We start from the raw sequence: 11889 nt of genomic DNA on the forward strand, positions 1-11889 counted from the left end.
GATTAATTAGCCATTTGCGGTCTTTCGCAACAAAAAAAAAATCCATTGTCGGTCAAGTCAACATGTTCTCTCTACCAGAATGAACGAGTTTGCAGATCGTCGAGTAGTTCGCTGACTCTATTTTATCGGGCGCTGGACACATACATAATTTAAAGAGTCTTTATCCTCAAAAGGAAAAAATGGCAGAGTCTTTGAGAGAAACACTTGGCAAAACAGTGACACCGGTAATTTGTCTAGTGTGTTTTCTTTTGGTATAGAACAATCGGCAAACAAACAAAAAACCAATGGGTTACATGCGTACATTTGTATGGCCTCCGATTTCCGCGCGCTCGGACGTCGGCGGCCTCCGAACGTCGGTGGGTGGTCGGCAAAAAGGATGTGGGCTTTGTGAGCAGGGAACCGGTGGTTTAACGGCGACCACGACGGCGTGTGTGAGTTTCGGCCGCCAAACAAGATGAAAGAATGATGAGACCATGGAAGGAGAAGTAAATTGCAGAAAACCACCAGTTTGAGGGCTAGATTAGCAGAAATCACTACGTTACAGTTTCTTGGCAAAAAACACCAACTCTCCCGTAAACAATTTGCAAATACCACTGATCGGTGGATCGGACACCGATAAGTGGATTTATGACAGGTGGGGCCCGGTTTTTGCGACGTGGCGCTGTCAGCTGGTCCGACAGCCGTTAGACGCCGTTAGACGGCGCCGTTCGTTCTGTTTCCTCTTATCCCCCGTTTCCCCCCGTCTTCTTCCCCCATTTCCCCCTTCTTCTCCCCTGTTCCCGGTCGTGCGGCGCACCGTCCCCGCCTCCCGTCGTAGCCATGAGTCCGGCGAAGTCGAGCGATGCTGGCAGCGGCGCCCAGCCGTCCACTGGCGAGATGTGCGGGAGCTCGAACCCTACGAAGGCGACGGCAGAAGAAGAGGAGGAGGAGGACCCGCAGTACTCGGTGGAATTCAGGGCAGCCAGATCTTTCGCCGCGGCGGTGAAGGCAAATCCAGTTGGAAGCCATCACATTGCTTCAGCTTTCGGCGGCGTCTAGTGAGATCCCAGTCTCATTCCCCTCCCCAATCACATTCCCCTTCTGTTGCGTTAGGGTTAATGTAGTTCTAGGGTTTGTGTGTGTTATAGTTCTGTAATTAGAATGATATAGTTCTTTAATTAGATGCTTACAACTAGGGTTTCTGTAAATAAAAGGATATGAATTGTTGCACTCAAATGACGTTCTGCTCTGGTCTGCACTAGCTTGCTTCAGTTTCCCTTAAGTACTTATAGTGCACTATTGTATTATTATTTGCAGTCTTGAAGATGAGGTTTGGGAATTAAGGATGCATTTTCATGATAGAGATAATATTGAAAGGAGTATGATGATGTCAGACATCACATATTACAATTTGATAGCACTGATGGAGAACTGTGTCTATTGATGATGACATGTTACATATTGATGAGAGACAATCGATAGTATTGAAAACTGTGTCTATTGATGATGACAGGTTACATATTTATAGTCTCCGAAGAGACGCATTCGGAGGGACACGACGCTTACAAAAGTCGCGTCTATTTATATGACGGTCAGGATAAGTGGAGATTTAATCCTTAATTAACTTAATTAAGTCTTAACAATAAGCTAGACTTACGTGCACCACCAGAGCGCGCGCATGCATGCAGTTGCGCTACAATGGAAACGGCAGTGCAAGCTTTACTCATCCCTTTCCGTGCACGCCATTGTATATATCTTTTGTCGTGTTAATAACGACTTTGCTTTTGAGTGGTTATCGTGTTGTTAATCGGCGCTCCGTTCCTGGCGAGGCGTGGTTCCAGTGAAGCTGAAACGTATGTATGTACGCAATGCACGGCGTGATGCCGGCGGGGTGGGCTGCGCGAGACCCGCTATTAAACCCCATCGTCTTGCACACATTCGGCATCCACCTCCCAGTGCATCCACCTCCGTTCAACTGTGGCAGAGGCCATGGCAGCGGCGGCAGCGGGTGAGAGCACCAGGTTAATTGGGGTGAGGAAGAAGGGGGAGGACAAGTTCGGTGCGGCGATCATGCACCCGGTGACCAAGACGTTCCTGTGGCTAGGGACGTACTCGTTGCCCGAGGTCGCTGCGTGCGCCTATGACCTCGCAGCTAGGGAGCTCAAGGGCGCAAAGGCAAAGCTCAACTTCGCTTACGCTCCGCCGGCCAGACTGGTTAAGGAGGTGATTACTGCACCGAGGCACCGCAGCCACGGTCACGAAGCACCGCTCTTTCAGGTCGTTACATTGCCACCAGACCCCACATCACCGCCTCCACCACCGCCTAAGCTCGTGGTTTACTTTCCCTTCCCCATAGAAGTGCCCGCCAGCAACCCCCCGCCAGTGCCAACATACCCGTTCCTGCACATGCCGCGTCCGGCACGAGCACGGCTCAGCCCGCAACCAGCGCACGCGCCCGCTCCAAAGACACAGCCGCCGATCCAACGGATGAACGTCATGGTGCAGGCGGAAAGCTGCTTAAGCTCCTCAAGGAAAACCCTAGGGGCTTCTTCGTCGCGCCGCCTGGTGTTCAAGAAACCCAAGCTGGTCGTAGTTTCCGTTACCCTTAGTGCTCCTACAGAAGGAACGGGTGACAATTTCACCAAGCCGTGGTATTGCCCTTATTTTCCTGTTGTTTAGCCTCGGCCGGGTGAACTATGCACCAAGATCTCATAGTCGTGTGCCATCATGATCCATGGGGGATCTCAATCACCTATCATATAAGTTTTTCATTACAACAAGTTGTATTTTCATTAATGTATTAAGTGTGTCGTACCATATAATATGTTTACTGTCATGTTTGTTTTTACCAATCATATGTAATCAGGTAATCTATGTTGTTTGTTTCATCAACCTTCTCTTGTGTGTGTTTTTTTTTGCGAGTACACTCTTTGTCTTATGTTACCATCACCTGTTTTGAGTACAAATTATATATTAATTTAATCCATTAGTTAATTAATATATAGTTCAGTTTGTCTTTAAGATTATTGTTTTGAGGTGAAGAGAGAATATGTTCGTCAAACACCGGTGCTGCTACCCTTTTTAATGGTGAAGAGAGAATATGTTCGTCAAACACTGGTGCTGCTACCCTTTTTAATGCAAAGCAAAGAAGCACGAAATACTGTGTATGGAAATTTCAGGAAAAAAAACAATGTAATCCCCGACTTCTCTACCATATCATGCAGACTCGTTAGCAACCAAGTAAGTTTCTATAGATCTTCTGCTCCCGGACCACCACATGAGAAGTTGGATTGTGTTAAGAGTCTGAGAAATAATCTCTATGTAATCTTAACTATCTCAATCTCTTCTATCCCGTATCTGTTTCTATCTCCTTGTAATAGCTGGATTCCAAATCCATCTCTTGTACTTCACGGGTCACAGCAAGGTTCTGCCTCAATAAAATAAACGCCAGCGGCTCTCCCTCGAGGAGCGTAGGAACGCTTCATCGATTCTAATATGGTACGAGAAGCTATTGCGCGCTTTTGCAGCTCCGTCCCTCTCTTCTTGGGTCTAATTATCCGTGGATGTAAATTGGTCGCTAGGTTGCGGACAATAGTTATGCTAGACTCGGTGTTTCTTCTTGCAATGGTTTTTGTTGGAGTTACAGTTTGGACGCGAGAAGAAAGACAATGTTAGTTACATACGACACGTAATTTCAATGAAATTCACACAAACGTCGACCACCAAGACAATTGACCATGCCACCCCATCCACCCCCTCCCTTCCCCACCTTGGCAGCGCATAATGTACCAACACCGGGTTGCTTCTGGATTCTTATAGAGTCCAATAGCACTTCCCGGTCTGCTAATTTATATATTGGGCCAACCCATCAATACAGGTTGACCAGCTTTGGTTTCTTTTATTATTTTTACCCCCCCCCCCTCCCCCCCCCCTTCCCGGTCTTGATTTGCTTGTTGCATAAATGGATAGTCCGCCACAAGTAATTTGGGAAGGAGGAAGTATTTATGTTGCTTTTTTTTGCTTCAATTGTAAAACAACTAAATGTGTAAGTAATTTCAGAAGGTACTTTATAAAACATTTATATATTTTTTAAATGTGTTCGTACATTTTAAAATATATTCATGTTTCATAAAGTGTTCACATGATATGTTCACACTTTTTAAAACATGATCATATTAAGAAGATCTCCATGCACCATGCTTTAAAAATGTTCGCACATTTGAAAATTGTTTATGTCACAAACCGTGTCCATGCATTGCTTCTAACGTGTTCAAACATTTAATAAATGCACAAAGTTTTAAAAGTATTCATGTATCTACTAATTAAAATATGTTCATATTTCAGAAAAATGATTCATGAAATGTTAGAATGGTTAGGGCATCTCCAACGGCGACCCGTAAATTTCTTCCCGCATCCGTCAGCGAACACGGATGCTGGAGGCAGACATCCAACTGTAGCCGCATACATTTCACAACAACTCGAATCAGCCGGTCAAAATTTGTTCAAACAAGTCCATATTTCATATAAAAACGGCCAGATTTCATATAAACATGGCAAAATTCATATAAACATAACGGATTTCATATAAACATGACAGATTTCATTACGATTACATCAAAGTGGTGTTAGTCGGGCTCTCATCTAAATGATTGCCGGCGTCTAGTCTTCTTGTCCGGCCATCAGCCCCGAGAACTGAAGCTTCACCATCTCCAGTTCCGCCTCAGCGCTCTCCAGCTCCGCCTCCGGAGCCCTGGGAACTGAAGTTGTCTGGCTCCACGTCAACGCCAAGCGACTAATCGGCGCCGATGTTGATCCCACCAAGCTTGGTGTCGATGGGAGGGGGAGGAGCGGTGGCCTTCCTGGGACCAGAGAGGCGGTGACCTACTGTTCACTACTCTTCCTCGTTACCAGTGGCGCCCACGTACGTGCCGACTTTTTCATGGTTGTGGCGGCGGGGCATGGCCTCGGTGTTGTCCTCCTCCTCCTTGTCGGTCTCGTCGAACACACCCTCGCATGCCTCCTCATCGCACTCCTAGCCGATGGCCGCCACCTTCGCACCTGTTGGCGGTACCGCCAGCGGTCAAGGTGGATCTCGCAGGCGGAGCGGTAGGACTCGAGCAGCGCCTCCTGCTCCGTGATGTCTGTGTCCGGCGCAACGCCCTACCGACGGCGAGTTGCTCCTCTGCCTGCAGATGCTCCTGGAGGAGGTGGTGGTTGTAGGTGGCGTCGGCCTGCGCCTCCCGGAACTGCTCCTCCGGCACCATGTCCATGTAATGGGCACGTGTCTCGCCGATGGTCATGGTGTAATGCACCGGCGAGGGTGGCGCGGAGGAGGACGTTGTCGCCTGCTCGTTGTCGGCAGTGTCCTCCACTCGAACGTCGTCATCCTCCGGCTGCCTATCGGCCAGCCAGCCGGCAGCAATGGCGGCCATTTCCTTCTTCTGGTCCGGCGTCAGCCCATCCCAGAGAGTTTTGGCCGGGAGGAATCCATGACGGGAGTAGCGCACAGGGGGATCGGAGGTGGGATGACTTCGGCTATGCCCGGGGCAGCAGTTTATATAGCAATGGCGGGAATCAGGGGAATGGACGGGTGGCGTCGGAGAAGACGCCTCAGCAACCGTGCGCCGTCAATGTGGGCGGCAGACGGACGGACGGACGACAGTCGTGTCATATGAATGCGCCGCAACCATATGCACCGGGAAGCAGCGGAGATGTTGTTCTCTTGGCCAGCGCGCCACTTCCATGCTAGCGTCAGTGAGTGGTCATGTCTGCTCTAGTCGGGCATGAATGCGGCCACTGACGCTCAGGAGCGGTGCTGACCGGTTCGGGCGGGAAGCGTGCTCGGAAGGGAAGAGAGGTTTCTGGTGGGCCAGGCGGTTAGAAGCGGGCTTAGGAGCGGTCCGGACTCCCACAAAACCCCCTTATGTTTGTCTCTGGTTTGCGGTAGAAATCGCATCTGAACCGCCCTACGGATCGATACGTTGGATGGCTTCCGCGGTCCGGACAGCGCGGTCCGAACGCATGCGAGAGGTTTACGGGTGGATGCCCATAGTGAGTCTTTAATTGGTTGGGTGTGATAATAGACTTTTTTTCTTGACTGGACAAACAAAAAAGCATGGAAACCCATCACGTATACAAGAAAAATAGGCATGCACGGAATCAAGCTACCAACACAACACGTCCTCCCTATCACCTGGGGCTGGGGCCCATGCACCACTCACACCCATGCACCATTCACACCCCTCGATTCACCACAGAAGCTTATTTCTAGGGAGCTTAGTAACTCTATAGATACAGAGTCTAGCCTCTTCCCATCATCTAGCGATCCCATCATCCAGCGAACAGAAACCCAAACCCAATCATCGCGCGAAACCTAAATCCTATCGCCATGGCTGGTTCCAGCATCGTCGCCCTCAACCTCGGAGTCCCTCCAACAGAAAAGCTCGAAAGAGGGAATTATCTTCTCTGGAAAGCGCAGGTGATGCCAGCGCTGCAAGGCGCACAAGTAACCGGCCTCCTCGATGGCACAGATGCCGCACCGCCAAGAACGGTGGAGGTCGCGAAGGCAGACAAGACCACGGCCATGGAGCAAAACCATCTGTATGGCCCGTGGCTAGCGAAAGATCAACATGTTCTGAGCTACCGGTTGAATTCGCTCACCCCTGAAATCTTGGCGCGGGTCATTGGTAAGGAAAGTACTCATGATCTATGGAATGCTCTTAACACACTATTTGCTGCGCAGTACCAATCTCGGATAACAAATCTGAGAATTGCCATCTCCAACACCAAGAAGGGCAACATGTCAAGCCACTCCTTCATTGCCAAGATGTAGAGTCTCGGAGATGAGCTTGCAGCCGCCGATAATCCAGTGACCGAAGGCGAGATGGTCAACTACATCCTCGGCGGCCTTGTACGATCCCATCGTTGCAGGAGTCGGCGCCATCAAAAATTTAATCAGTGTTGATGATCTTTTCTCGCAGATTTCATCTTTCGATCAAAGGATGGAGATGTTGGGTGACAGACCATCAGGCTTCCGTTCATCTACAAACGCCATGTACAGAGGCCGTGGGCAGGCCTGCGGTAGAGGTCGCAGACGAGGGAATAGAGGGCGCGGCCACGGCGGCGATTGTGCCTCTCCCCCTCCTTCTCGCGGCGGTGGAGGCGGCTATCAGCAACGCCAGCAGCGACAACCCCCACAGCAACAACAACAACATGAAGGGGATTATCTCGAGTGCCAAATTTGATACAAATATCACGCCGGAGGTGCAAGGGCCTGCGGGCACCGCTATGATGAGGATCGTGAAGAAAAGAAGAAGGACAACCTCATCACTAACTCCTACGGGATTGACACAAATTGTTATGCAGATTCCGGCGCTATCGAGCATATCACGGGGGAACTTGACAGGTTGACGATGCGAGAAAGATATACCACGGAGGTGACCAAGTGCACACGGCAAGTGGAACGGGTATGGAAATTGCTCAAATTGGTAACTCAATTGTTAAAACCCCTAAGAAAAATTTGCATCTCAATAATGTCTTACATGTTCCTCATGCATCAAAAAATCTTGTCTCAGTTCATCGCTTACTCTTGATAACCAAGTTCTCGTAATATTCTATCTTATTCTTTTGCCCTTAAGGACTTGGCAACGAGGAGAGTCATTCTTAGAGGAAAGTGTGAGGGAGGCCTCTACCCACTCATATCATCAGTTTCTTCATCATGGTCCAATAAACAAGCATGGAGTGTCGCGAAACTATCTTCGGCAAAGTGGCATCGTCACTTGGGTCATCCTTCTTCAGCTATCGTTCAACATGTTCTTAGTAGAAATAAACTTCCTTATGAGTCTAATGTTAATTAGTTTGTGATGCGTGTCAACAAGCTAAGAGTCATCAATTACCATATCCTATCTCTACTAGTGTATCTACTGCTCCTTTGCAACTTATTTTTTCAGATGTATGGGGATCAGCTCCAACATCAGTTGGTAGATTCTCATATTATGTAAGCTTCATTGATGATTATAGTAAGTTTACTTGGATTTATTTGCTTAAGAAACAATCCGATGTATTTCAAGTCTTTAGAAATTTACAAAATCTTGTTGAATGCCAACTAAACTCCAAAATCCTTGCTATGCAAACTTACTGGGGTGGTGAGTATGAGAAACTCAATTCTTTTTTCCAAAAAAATAGGAATTTCACATCATGTCTCTTGTCCACATGCTCACCAACATAATGGCTCTGCTGAACGAAAACATCATCACGTTGTTGAAGTAGGACTCACCTAGTTAGCTCATTCATCCATGCCTCTCAAATTCTGGGATGAAGCTTTTCTCATCGCCACATATCTTATTAATATTCGTCCTAGCAAAGTCATCAAATTTGAGAATCCTATTGTTAGGGAACGTAGTAATTTCAAAACAATTCCTATGCACATGCAAGATCTATCATGGTGATGCATAGCAACGAGAGGGGAGAGTGTTGTCTACGTACCCTCATAGACCGAAAGCGGAAGCGTTAGGACAACACGGTTGATGTAGTCGTACATCTTCACGATCTGACCGATCCTAGTACCGAAAGTACGGCACCTCCGCGATCTGCACACGTTCAGCTAGGTGACGTCCCACGAACTCTCGATCTAGCTGAGTGTCGAGGGAGAGCTTCGTCAGCACGATGGCGTGATGACGGTGATGATGAAGCTACCGGCGCAGGGCTTCGCCTAAGCACTACGACGATATGACCGAGGTGGATTATGGTGGAGGGGGGCACCGCACACGGCTAAAACTGTTGTCTGTTGTGTGTTCTAGGGTGCCCTTGCCCCCGTATATAAAGGAGCAAGAGGGGAGGCCAGCAGGCCCTAGGGCGCGCCAAGGAGGGGAGGAATCCTCCTCCTAGTGGGAGTAGGATTCCTCGTTTCCTAGTCCAACTAGGAGGAGAAGGGGAAAGAGGGAAAGGAGAGGAAGAGGAGAAGGAAAGGGGGAGCGCGGCCCCTCCCTAGTCCAATTAGGACTCCCTATAGGGAGGGGCGCGGCTGCCCCTTGTGGGCTGCCTCCCCTCTTCTCTATGGCCCATGTAGGCCCAATCTTTACCCGGGGGGGGGGGGGGGGTTCCGGTAACCCTCCGGCACTCCGGTTTTCTCCGAAATCACTCGAAACACTTCCAGTGTCCGAATATACCCGTCCAATCTTTATGTCTTGACCTTTCGAGACACCTCGTCATGTCCGTAATCATATCCGGGACTCCGAACTACCTTCGGTACATCAAAACACATAAACTCATAATATCGATCGTCACCGAACTTTAAGCGTGTGGACTCTACGGGTTTGAGAACTAAGTAGACATGACCGAGACACATCTCTGGTCAATAACCAATAGCGGAACCTGGATGCTCATATTGGCTCTCACATATTCTACGAAGATCTTTATTGGTCAAACGGCATAACAACATACATTGTTCCCTTTGTCATTGGTATGTTACTTGCCCGAGATTTGATCGTCGGTATCTGAATACCTAATTCAATCTCGTTACTGGCAAGTCTCTTTACTCGTTCCGTAATGCATCATCCCGCAACTAACACATAAGTCACATTGCTTACAAGGCTTATAGTGATGTGCATTATCGAGAGGGCCCAGAGATACCTCTCCGACAATCGGAGTGACAAATCCTAATCTCGATCTATGCCTACTCAACAAACACCATTGGAGACACATGTAGAGAACCTTTATAATCACCAAGTTACGTTGTGACGTTTGGTAGAACACAAAGTATTCCTTCGGTATTCGGGAGTTGCATAATCTCATAGTCATAGGAACATGTATAAGTCATGAAGAAAACAATAGCAATATACTAAACGATCAAGTGCTAAGCTAACAGAATGGGTCAAGTCAATCACATCATTCTCTAATGATGTGATCCCGTTAATCAAATGACAACTCATATCTATGGCTAGGAAACTTAACCATCTTTGATTCAACAAGCTAGTCAAGTAGAGGCATACTAGTGACACTCTGTTTGTCTATGTATTCACACATGTACTAAGTTTCTGGTTAATACAATTCTAGCATGAATAATAAACATTTATCATGATATAAGGAAATATAAATAACAACTTTATTATTGCCTCTAGGGCATATTTCAGTCTCGCACTTGCACTAGAGTCAATAATCTAGATTACACAGTAATGATTCAGACACCCATGGAGTCTGGGTGTTGATCATGTTTTGCTTGTGAGAGAGGATTAGTCAACGGGTCTGCAACATTCAGATCCATATGTATCTTGCAAATCTCTATGTCTCCCTCCTTGACTTGATCGCGTATGGAATTGAAGCGTCTCTTGATGTGCTTGGTTCTCTTGTAAAATCTGGATTCCTTTGCCAAGGCAATTGCACCAGTATTGTCACAAAAGAATTTCATTGGACCCGATGCACTATGTATGACACCTAGATCGGATATGAACTCCTTCATCCAGACTCCTTCATTTGTTGCTTCTGAAGCAGCTATGTACTCCGCTTCACATGTAGATCCCGCCACGATGCTTTGCTTAGAACTGCACCGACTGACAGCTCCACCGTTCAATATAAACACGTATCCGGTTTGTGACTTAGAGTCAACTGGATCAGTGTCAAAGCTGGCATTGACGTAACCATTTACGACGAGCTCTTTGTCACCTCCATAAACGAGAAACATATCCTTAGTCCTTTTTTAGGTATTTCAGGATGTTCTTGACCGCTATCTAGTGATCCACTCCTGGATTACTTTGGTACCTCCCCGCTAAACTAATAGTAAGGCACACATCAGGTCTGGTACACAACATTGCATACATGATAGAGCCTATGGCTGAAGCATAGGGAACAACTTTCATTTTCTCTCTATCTTCTACAGTGGTTGGGCATTGAGTCTGACTCAACTTCATACCTTGTAACACAGGCAAGAACCCTTTCTTTGCTTGATCCATTTTGAACTTCTTCAAAAATTTATCAAGGTATGTGCTTTGTGAAAGTCCAATTAAGCGTCTCGATCTATCTCTATAGATCTTGATGCCCAACATATAAGCAGCTTCACCGAGGTCTTTCATTGAAAAACTCTTGTTCAAGTATCCTTTTATGTTATCCAAAAATTCTATATCATTTCCAATCAACAATATGTCATCCACATATAATATTAGAAATGCTACAGAGCTCCCACTCACTTTCTTGTAAATACAGGCTTCTCCAAAAGTCTGTATAAAACCATATGCTTTGATTACACTATCAAAGCGTTTATTCCAACTCCGAGATGCTTGCACCAGTCCATAAATGGATCGCTGGAGCTTGCACAATTTGTTAGCATCCTTTGGATTGATAAAACCTTCAGGTTGCATCATATACAACTCTTCTTCCAGAAATCCATTCAGGAATGCAGTCTTTACATCCATTTTCCAAATTTCATAATCATAAAATGCAGCAATTGCCACCATGATTCGGACGGACTTAAGCATCGCTACGAGTGATAAAGTATAATCATAGTCAACTCCTTGAACTTGTCGAAAACCTTTCGCAACAAGTCGAGCTTTGTAGACAGTAACATTACCGTCAATGTCAGTCTTCTTCTTGAAGATCAATTTATTCTCGATGGCTTGCCGATCATCGGGCAAGTCAACAAAAGTCCACACTTTGTTCTCATACATGGATCCCATCTCAGATATGGCCTCAAGCCATTTTGCGGAATCTGGGCTCATCATCGCTTCCTCATAGTTCGTAGGTTCGTCATGGTCAAGTAACATGACCTCCAGAACCGGATTACCATACCACTCTCGTGCGGATCTTACTCTGGTTGACCTATGAGGTTCAGTAGTAATTTGATCTGAAGTTATATGATCATCATCATTAGCTTCCTCACTAATTGGTGTAGGAGTCACAGGAACTGATTTCTGTGATGAA

The 11889-nt window shown here is 47.0% G+C and overlaps 1 protein-coding gene across 1 annotated transcript; it reads left to right on the forward strand.

The window, feature by feature from the left end:
* The first annotated feature begins 1936 nt into the window (after positions 1-1936).
* Positions 1937-2867, forward strand: LOC123152447 (ethylene-responsive transcription factor ERF086-like). Its single transcript, XM_044571985.1, has one exon. It carries the CDS (start codon positions 1969-1971, stop codon positions 2656-2658), a length of 690 nt encoding a protein of 229 aa, XP_044427920.1. The 5' UTR covers positions 1937-1968; the 3' UTR covers positions 2659-2867.
* The last annotated feature ends 9022 nt before the right edge of the window (positions 2868-11889 follow it).

Source organism: Triticum aestivum, chromosome 7A (genome assembly GCF_018294505.1).
Source record: "Triticum aestivum cultivar Chinese Spring chromosome 7A, IWGSC CS RefSeq v2.1, whole genome shotgun sequence".
In the NCBI taxonomy this organism is placed as follows: Eukaryota; Viridiplantae; Streptophyta; class Magnoliopsida; order Poales; family Poaceae; genus Triticum; species Triticum aestivum.